A 9,559-nucleotide genomic window follows, 5' to 3' on the forward strand; every position below is an offset into this window, starting at 1 on the left:
TTACTGTACTACTAAAAAGCACTAAATTTTTTGAAATGATAAGCAATAGGAAGTATGACATATTTAATTATAGGATCAAGTGTAGAAAATATTTTTAAAATATATTTACACTGCATATCACACATTTTATGTATAAAAAACACCTATAAAGTTTTAATTTGGTGGAAATAGGTCTCTATAACAAATTTAAACTCTAAGTTGACTAAATTATCTTTACTGAACTATTTTATAAAATATATAAAAATAAATAATTTTACAATCACCCCTAAAGTTTTAATATGGTGCAAATAGGTTCCGTGACAAATTTAAACCCAAAAAAGTTAACTAAATTGCCTCTACTGGATCATTTTATATAATATATAAAAGTAAATAATTTTATAAAATGATAGTATATAATACCATTGGAGGAAGCCGACAATGAAGAAGTAAAAATAAAAATAAAAAATAAAAATAAGAGTATAAAAGAAAAATAAAGATAAAATAAGAGTATAAAAGAGATAATGTACACATAACACCTTATACTATGAGATTAGTAGTGTATATATACCCTTGTGCATTTTCGAAAAAATAAAAAGGTAAAATGGGTATTGTAACATTAATTTATGTTAGATGGAATATTTTTGTACAATGTAAAAAGATTAAAGATATTTCTTACAAACTTTTTCAAATAGGAATAAAAATATTATTTAAAATATATTTTAAGATTGTTTTATACACTTATCAAGTTAAATTATTGTTGATTTTTTCACTAATTAGCTTTTTGTTGCTTTTGGTTTTCTTTTGTTATTGTGTTTCCTTTGCGCCAGGAAGAAAAAAATGAAAAAATACTATTGGTTTTGGGGTTATTATTGAACGAATTCATCTCAATTTATCAAAAAGCCCTCAAGAATACCACAGAAAAACGTCTCTTACGTCACTTTTTGCATAACACATTTCTCTATTTTATCACAAAAAAAAAAAACATATATTCACGTCATAAAAATTAGTGCCGCACAACCCCATTGGCTATATTCATGCACACAAAGATCGCCAGCGTGTCTCGGCTCTGAGCCGTTAGATCACCCATCATATAAACTCCAAAAAAAAACGACACTACGGATCGCCAGCGTGTCTCATCTCTAAAACCGTTCGATCACATCACAAAACTTCTCAAACTTCAAACTCAACACCAATTCGCGGGCCTATAAATAACCATTTTCGCAGCTGAAAATCTTCAAAACGAAAAAGATCAGAAATTTCCCTCCAAGACACTGCGTTTATAGATTTGATCGGAGAGCTTCAGAGTTTCAGAAGGTGCAATGGAGTCTACAAAGACAAAAGGTTTCGGAGGAAGGAGAGGAGGTGAGAGAAAGAAGTCGGTGTCGAAGTCCGTCAAAGCCGGCCTTCAGTTTCCGGTCGGCCGAATCGCCCGGTTCTTGAAGAAGGGACGCTATGCTCAGCGAACCGGCATCGGAGCTCCGATCTATCTCGCCGCCGTTCTCGAGTACCTCGCTGCTGAGGTACAGTATCATCTAATCTCTCTATCCCTTTGAGTTAGATAGAAACAAATCTCTATGCTTTGAAGCAAATTTCTTTTAGTTAGTGCGTTTGTGTGTCTATATGTATCTATTTGTGTACTATATGTAAGCATTTGAAGTCAATATGTTCTAATCTTTCAATTTTTTTTACAGATCTGGCCCTCTATTTCTCATTCGAGATCTAAGGGTTTTTTTTTTTTTTGTGTGTGTGTGTGGTTTTAATTTAATTTCTCTCTGCAATTTCTGTATAAGTTTCCATCTATAAGCAAATTTGTATAGATCTGTATATATTTTTCTTTAAATTTTTACAGATATCGCTCCCTATTTACATTAGCCTTTATTATGTTTATAAAGCTGGATCTCGCTGGATTTAATTATACAGTGGGCTTTGTTGTTTGTTGGGTCTCTCTCCAGATTTCTGACTGAATTTGTGTTTTTGGGTGAAATAGGTGTTGGAATTGGCGGGAAATGCGGCAAGGGACAACAAGAAGAACAGGATAAACCCTAGGCATTTGCTTTTGGCGGTGAGGAATGATGAGGAATTGGGGAAATTGCTTCAGGGTGTGACTATAGCGAGTGGTGGCGTTCTTCCCAACATCAATCCTATTCTGTTGCCAAAGAAACATGCAGAATCTGACAAGACCACCAAGCAGCCAAAGTCACCCAAGAAGGACAAGGCCTAGTTCTGCTTCTCTGGTCATGTAATTAATATAGCATTAGATGATAGGCTCAGTAGGGTCTCTTCTGTTTTGCTTTTTGGTGTTATGGTTTTTGAATCCTTTTGCAAGTTGTAGCAAGTTTAGTTTTGTGAACTTGAATGAAAAGCTGCTTTTTGGTCTTTACTCTTTACCCTATCTTTTCGTCTTCTTACTATTGTTTGGATACTTGGTCATGTGAAATTTAGTTAATTTATTTCGGAAATGCAGATGCATAAATAGATTCCAATTAAATAGGCACACTTAATTTAAATTGTAATTATTAGGAAATTGATTTTGGAACTGGAGCTGAATTGAACCAAACCTACTGCCCGATTTGGTTTATTGGTTTAATTGTTTTTGTGTGCACCCTTAATCTTTCTATAATTATGCTTAAAACTGTATTTAATTACTTGATGAATGTTATATTTAAGCAAATGTTCTTTTATTTTGAATATATTTAGTTTTCACTTTGTATATAGTTTCATTAATAAACAAATGTACTCTTGGTATATGCATACTTGAACTATGCATCACTGAATTCTCATATTCATCATTCCATTGAGGACCCAAATTATTGCTTCAATTATGAACATTTTTTAAACAAATTTTCATTGATTTCTAGGAAAATATTGATACTATATCATTGACCATCAGATAAATTAGAAGATGGTCGGTCTTCAAGTGGTTTTAGTTCATTTGAAAATTCTTTAGTTAAGAAAAGTGGGACCTCTTAGAGTTTAAAATATATTATAAAGGAATACGATTTATGGTTCCGAGAACCCGTCAATGTGCCGAACTGGGCCAATTCGTAACTGTTTTGATAGTCTACGGTTCCATTAAACCGGTGTGTATGGGTTCACATAAGAATTGGCCGGTTCCATACGATTATACGAACTGTCCAATTTTGCCACCAATTTGGCCGGTTTTTTGAGAACCGGTCCGGTACACCAATGGAAATCAACTTATTTTTTGGTGAATGGCAGATTTAGTTTATTGGGAGAAATTTTTCTCAGGGAGGAAGAAGAGGCAACCAAAAAGGAATTGCAGAAAAACGGATTTCTTATAGAGAGAAACTGAAACTGAAAAATGAAATAAATAGAAGAAATTAAGACTTCTTAGAACTGGTACAATGGTGTAAGTTTTGGAGGTTTTGGATCCAATTTAGAGATTCAAGTAGTCCAATGGAGTCTCTAATTGGTGGGCCCGAAAATTTAGGTTGCGGAATGGGTTGCCAAAAATTGATTGGTGATCGCGACTTGTCTTGTGCAACACTGCCTAATTTTTTTTAAGAGTTAATTACGACACCTCATAAAGTTTGGGTTAGGCATATATAAATTAGGCCTTTTTTGGACAATGAGATCACTCGTCAATTTTGTAATTGAAACAAGGCTTTATTGATTTCAAAAAGACGATATTGCCCCTAAATATTTAAATCACTTTTATCCTAAAATATCAGGCACGACAAAATGTCTAATATGCCCCTCAGTTAATAGCAACCTACCCCTCTTTATTTCACCTTTGTCTCACACTAACTTTTCCATTTCTCTGTGTCTGAAAGAAAAACAAAGTTTTTTAACTTTCATTTCTCTATCTCGATCTCTCTCACTTTTTATCTGCTGCAAAAATGGAACCTTTATTTTTGCAAACATGAACCATCGTTCGAAGCACTAGTATAAATCGTGCATATTTTCTTATTCCTTTCTTTATCAAATTTCTAGAAAGCTAAAGTTGGTTGCATGGTGTGATCAACTGTTCGGATTCTTGGTGGTTTGTGCTGTGTTGTTCATTTTTCTGTTCTTCACGTTCTCTGTAAGTGATCTAATCTTTCTTCTGCTGCATCTATGATGACTTAGTGCTTATTTGTTCTGTAACTTTAGATGTTGAGGGTTTTCTGATAGGGTTGTTTTTTTTTTTTTTTTTTTTTTTTTTTTTTTTTTTTTTCATGAACGTTAAAGTTGGTTGGTTGATGTAGTTGTGACGACCCTGGTTTTTCAAGCCAGTGCATCCTGTGATGAACCGAAGATTGACCCGATAATGGATCCGAATTGCGAAAGCGAAAACAGAAAACAAGACTCTAAGAAGTCAAAGTGACCTTCCATGAGGTCGTGGAACTCATTGAGAATTGATATGGAAACAAAAGATCAAAAATATGACAAATAAGCCCTCAGGGGCAAAATAGTCATTTCTAAAAATTGTGGACTCGGGTACCACCGAGTACACCGCTAGAAGGACAACGAAAAACTAATCAAGATGGACTCAAGAATTGCATGATTCGGAGTCCGGACGAAGGAGAAACGGCATGATGAAGAAAAACGAGTACTTAAGGCTAAAAAGGTAAACTGGTAATTATTCAGGAAGATCCGGGTGCAACCGAGCATATCGTTGGAAAGATAGCAAAAAATTAATCAAGTTCAAAAAAAAGTTCACTCGATTTGGAGTCCGGACGAGGGAGAAACGAGTGTTTGAAATTTTGACGTCGCGGCGGCTCGACGAAGGCCATGACATGCCCCATGCGCGCCCGGCGCCAGTGCCCAATGGCATGCCCATGCTGACAGCAAGGGTCCAAAGTAGGTTTTTCAGAACTGAGGCTTGAAACGGAGGTCAAGACGAGTTTTTCTAGAAAAACACAAAGAAGAAACCCCCCCTAAAATCGAGTTTTCTACGTGACTCGCGAGAGAATTAAAAAAAAACTCATTGTAAAATGCCCAAAATGCCCCTCCATGAAATCTGGTCATGAAGGCCAAAAAGCTGCTAAAATGCAAACTGGAAGCTGAAACTTTACGAGGGATTTTTGATACCAAGACAACATTTTCTGGAAAAACACGAAGAAGAAACCCCCCCTAAAATCACATTTTCTATTCAACCATGTCGAAAGAAGAAATTAAAACTGATGTGAAAGGTCTAGAATGCCCCTAAATCAGATTATGCAACAAAATTGCAAAATGAGTCCATAGGAGGCTCATTTCACCAAAGAAGAAGGTTTGCCCGGAAACGACCATGCACGCAAACGTAACTTACCTATTTGGACATGCTACAATGGTCCACGGCTTAAAAATACCACCGATACAAAATCCGACCCCCCAATGGGCAAAAAGGCAAAAATGAACAAAAAAAGGGAAATTTGAAAACCAAAATTATCAAATGATTTCAAATTACCGTTTGGCCCTTGGCCACACTTCAAACATGATTTATAAGACCCTATGAAAGAATAAGAATGGAATTCCCACACCCGATGCAAAAGTTATGAAGCAATGACATAGCATTTTTCAATATTTTCATAATATTTCATAAAGTTAAAGTTGCATAGAATACAAGATACATGTCATTGGCCTCATCTCATACATGTCAAATACATTGCATAGACTGTACTTATGTACACATTACATAATTGGAATCAAATATACACATTTTGACATATAAGGTTACAAGTGGCATTTCAAGCTAACTTTTACAAGAATTGAAACCTTCAAGGCTACAAATCATCCAAGCAATATAAGAATCTCGAATCTTGATTCCTGTACCTGAAAAATGTTCCCACTACGTGAGTGAGTAACATAAAGCTACTCGTAGGAGATGAGCATGCATCGACCTAGCATTTTACAATAAGATCACCTTATGGTGAAACATGTTAAAAGGGCTTATGCCACCTAACGTCTATATCAAAATGAGACTCAGGGAGCATCCTAAGCTATTCATGCAATTGAAATGAACTACGACATATAAGTATACATGCTAAAGTACACTAAACCGTATTAAAACATGATACACGACATTCAAGTACACATGCTCACAAGTATACTAAATCATGTTAAACGGGATAAACAATATCTAGTATACATATACAAGTATAAGATATATGTATAAAGTACTCATAAATCAAGTATACAAACACAAGTATACTAAGCTAAACACATACGCACAAGATAAATATACATGGCACAAGTATACAAAAATGAAATCCGCACACATATGACAAGCATACTAAGTGTAAATACACTAGATAGAGTTTAGATACACCAACAAGGATACAAGTTCAAGTATACAGTTTCAAGTATACTATATGAGATCAAAATACATAGGCAAACACTAATTCTCAAGTTACAAGTAATCCATGATTAACAACTTGAAATTGAATGCGAAATCAAAGTAGAAAGACTAGAACATGTGGTCACTAGACCAAGTAAGTGTTTCCGGGTAATTACGACCCACAAGGCACTACCTAGTGCGCACATGCATAAGTTAATCCGGGCAATTACGACCCACAAGGTACTACCTAGTGCGCATTTATGACTTAAAAGACTCTTGTCTCTGTACTAGAGCCAAACCCTAGCCATCATGTGAAATATGTCCTTACAAGCTTTCCAAAATCAATAAGTCCAAAACTTATACAAAAATTAATAAGTTAGACCAAACTTATACCAAATCCACTAATGCATAAAACCATCTTCCATGCACAAATAAGGTTGAATTCACACAAACCATGTCCTGTAATTCAAGTCTAGATAGCATATGACATGTCAAGCCTCTAATATGCAATTTATACACCAAAACAAGAATATTTTACAACAATTGAACCACATTACCACACTAAGCCACAAGTACTAAATAAGTCTCAATTTAGTAACTAGCTTCCAAGGTAAACAATTGTAATATCCTAACAAGTTATACACCTACACAAGATATATCTAAACAAGCTATGCAAGTCAATGATATTCTATATCGTGCTAAGTCCAATTATCATTTCAAGAGGTCTTAAGTACTAATTCTACATTAAATTAGTAACATACTCACAAGGTGATTAAACAGACTACATTTCAAGGGATTATCAACCTATTACTTCCAATATCAATTTAAGTGACCAACACACTTAAAATAAAATTAATTAAGCTTATTAATTAATTTTTCTCTAGATTTTCAAACATATCCAAATGTCCTCAATTTAATATATGCTAAAGAACTCACCAAGGCCTACTTTAATATCACATTATAAGTTGGTTTCATACTTGATACAACTATGTGAATTAATCTTTCACAAAAGATAAATATTAAATAAGTTTTGCAATTCTTACTCAAATGCTCCAAATTTAATATATGTTACACAACTCACCAAGGCCTAATTTACTAGCATGCCATAATTTAATTCTAAACTATATATCATCATTAGAATTAAATCCCAAACAAAGAAAATAAATAAATTAAATTCTAAAAACTTGAACAATGCATGCTCACAAGTTGTATATGCTTATAAAACAATCAATACAACAATAATATAAACCTAAGACATCCCCTATCTCAATTTGAGATGAAAATCTCAAAAGCCCACCGAAAAAAATGCTCCGAATCCAACGATACCGAAGGGTTTTGTCGAGGACAACACGATCTACATGAACCCACAAGAAGCCCCATCAAAATCACAACTTGACTTCAAACCCGAACTCAAAATTTGGCTAAAAACGGGTTCTAATAAGGGTGAAAGAAGCGCGTAGTCAACACGAACACAAAACGCAAAGGCCCTACTATGTTTTGACAAAGAAATGAAGTTCAAATGAGGAGAGAGAAGGTGGCAGCCTCCCTTGGGCTGCCATGGAAGCTTCAGGTCGTGCAAGAGAGTGGGGAAGATGAAAAAATAAAATATCTCATCCCCCTTTTATAGAAATCTTAAAAAGTGCCCCGAATGGGCCCCGTCGGGTCCGGAAAAGTTAAATTTGAGCAGACGTGCTCAAATGATGAAATTCTGTGAATGAAAAAGATTCAAAATGAGAAAATAAGAATAATGGAAGAAACGGAATAAAAAACTGAGTCTCGAGCAGAATGTTATGCCTCAAACAAGTGTGACGCAAACGGGGGCCAGAAACCCAGAAACTGGAAAACATCGACCAGAAGGGACTTCTAAGAGTTTAAGACTCGATGAAAAGTGAAAATGAATCCCGTACAAGGATCCAGGCTCAAAACAAGATAATTTGTAATAACTTTCATTAATTGCACAATGGCCCCCACAAAAAGGGTCAACTGCAAAACTGCCCCAGAATGAAAATATCTTCCAAAAGATATTTTCTTAGATACCCCTGAAATAAAATATCTTCAAAAGATATTTACGAAAAATACCACAAGAAAAGAAATTAATTTCAAAAAATTATGCATCCATGCCCCTATGGACATCGGGAGCAACTAGAGTACTTTCCTTCAAAAGTAAAGATACGTATTTCGTGGAAACCACTTACGATAAAGATACGTGAAGTCAAAAACCAACTCCGAGCACAAGAAGTGAGGTTTTGCCAACAAAGTGACAAACGGGGAAAAGACGAAATAGGGAAAATGATGAAATGTGTCGAAAAACGAAAATTATGGAAATGACTCGGTCCTCAAAGGAAGTTGTCAATCCAAAGGAAAGAGTCTCAGAAATCATTTTCAAGCACTCGAGACGACACTAAGCGACGAGAAACTGAACTCAGAAAAGAAATTTCAACGAAAAAAATTCATCCGTAAAATTTTGAGGAAAAAGGAAAGGAAGGAAATGACCGGGTCATTACAGTAATCAACAGTTGGATTCTTGGGGTTTTTTGTTGTGATTGAGGGTTTTCTGATGGGTGTTTTTATAAATTTGTTATTATTTCATGAAATTAGTTGCATATATGGTTTTTATTATTATTATTATTATTATTATTATTATTATTATTATCAATTTATTTATTTATTTTAAAAAATAGTTGCATTTTGGGTTTCTGATTGAGAGTTTTATGTTCAATTTGTTGTTAATTTATGTTTGAGGGTTTCATTATAAAATCGTTGTTATTTTTTGGAAGTTAAGTAACATTTATGTTTTTGTAAATGCCACATATGACACATAGAACACTAGTTTGGTTGTTTTTTTGTTCATTGGGTTAGACACTAGAAATTTGGTTTTTGCACATGCATTTGTTGCTAATTGCACAACATAGTGTTGTCCAAAAAATGGTCTAATTATACAATATGCTATAGTATTATTTATTTAAATATTATTTAAAAATATAATGTATATATATAAAATTATTATTATAATATAAAGTTTAATATAATTAAATAAAACTATAAAATAAATGAAGCTGATTAAAAGTTGAGGCTAGAATTTGATTATATGCCCTGGCTAGAATTTGATTATATGCCCTTAAGACAAATTCGCCTCGCTATGGTGCTAACGGACTCAGTGGCGTCTATCTCTCGGGATACAACGACTTGACTTCCTTTGGTAGTAGCACTGCAAACCAAAGGAATAGGCGAACTGGCTCGGTGTAGTACTCTCTGACTCGAACTTAGACTCGGAGTGACTAACTAAGGTTCGAACCCAAATACTAAGGGTCGAACCCA

The 9,559-nt window shown here is 34.4% G+C and overlaps 1 protein-coding gene across 1 annotated transcript; it reads left to right on the forward strand.

Annotated features, from left to right (window-relative positions):
* The first annotated feature begins 1,198 nt into the window (after window positions 1-1,198).
* On the forward strand, window positions 1,199-2,366 carry LOC132299674 (histone H2A-like). Its single transcript, XM_059796434.1, has 2 exons — window positions 1,199-1,499; window positions 1,967-2,366. Exons 1-2 carry the CDS (start codon window positions 1,299-1,301, stop codon window positions 2,198-2,200), a joined length of 435 nt encoding a protein of 144 aa, XP_059652417.1. The 5' UTR covers window positions 1,199-1,298; the 3' UTR covers window positions 2,201-2,366.
* Window positions 2,367-9,559: the final 7,193 nt, after the last annotated feature.

This window comes from Cornus florida, unplaced genomic scaffold (assembly GCF_030987335.1).
Source record: "Cornus florida cultivar Cherokee Brave unplaced genomic scaffold, ASM3098733v1 CherokeeBrave_3.0.0_Hap2_Chr03, whole genome shotgun sequence".
In the NCBI taxonomy this organism is placed as follows: Eukaryota; Viridiplantae; Streptophyta; class Magnoliopsida; order Cornales; family Cornaceae; genus Cornus; species Cornus florida.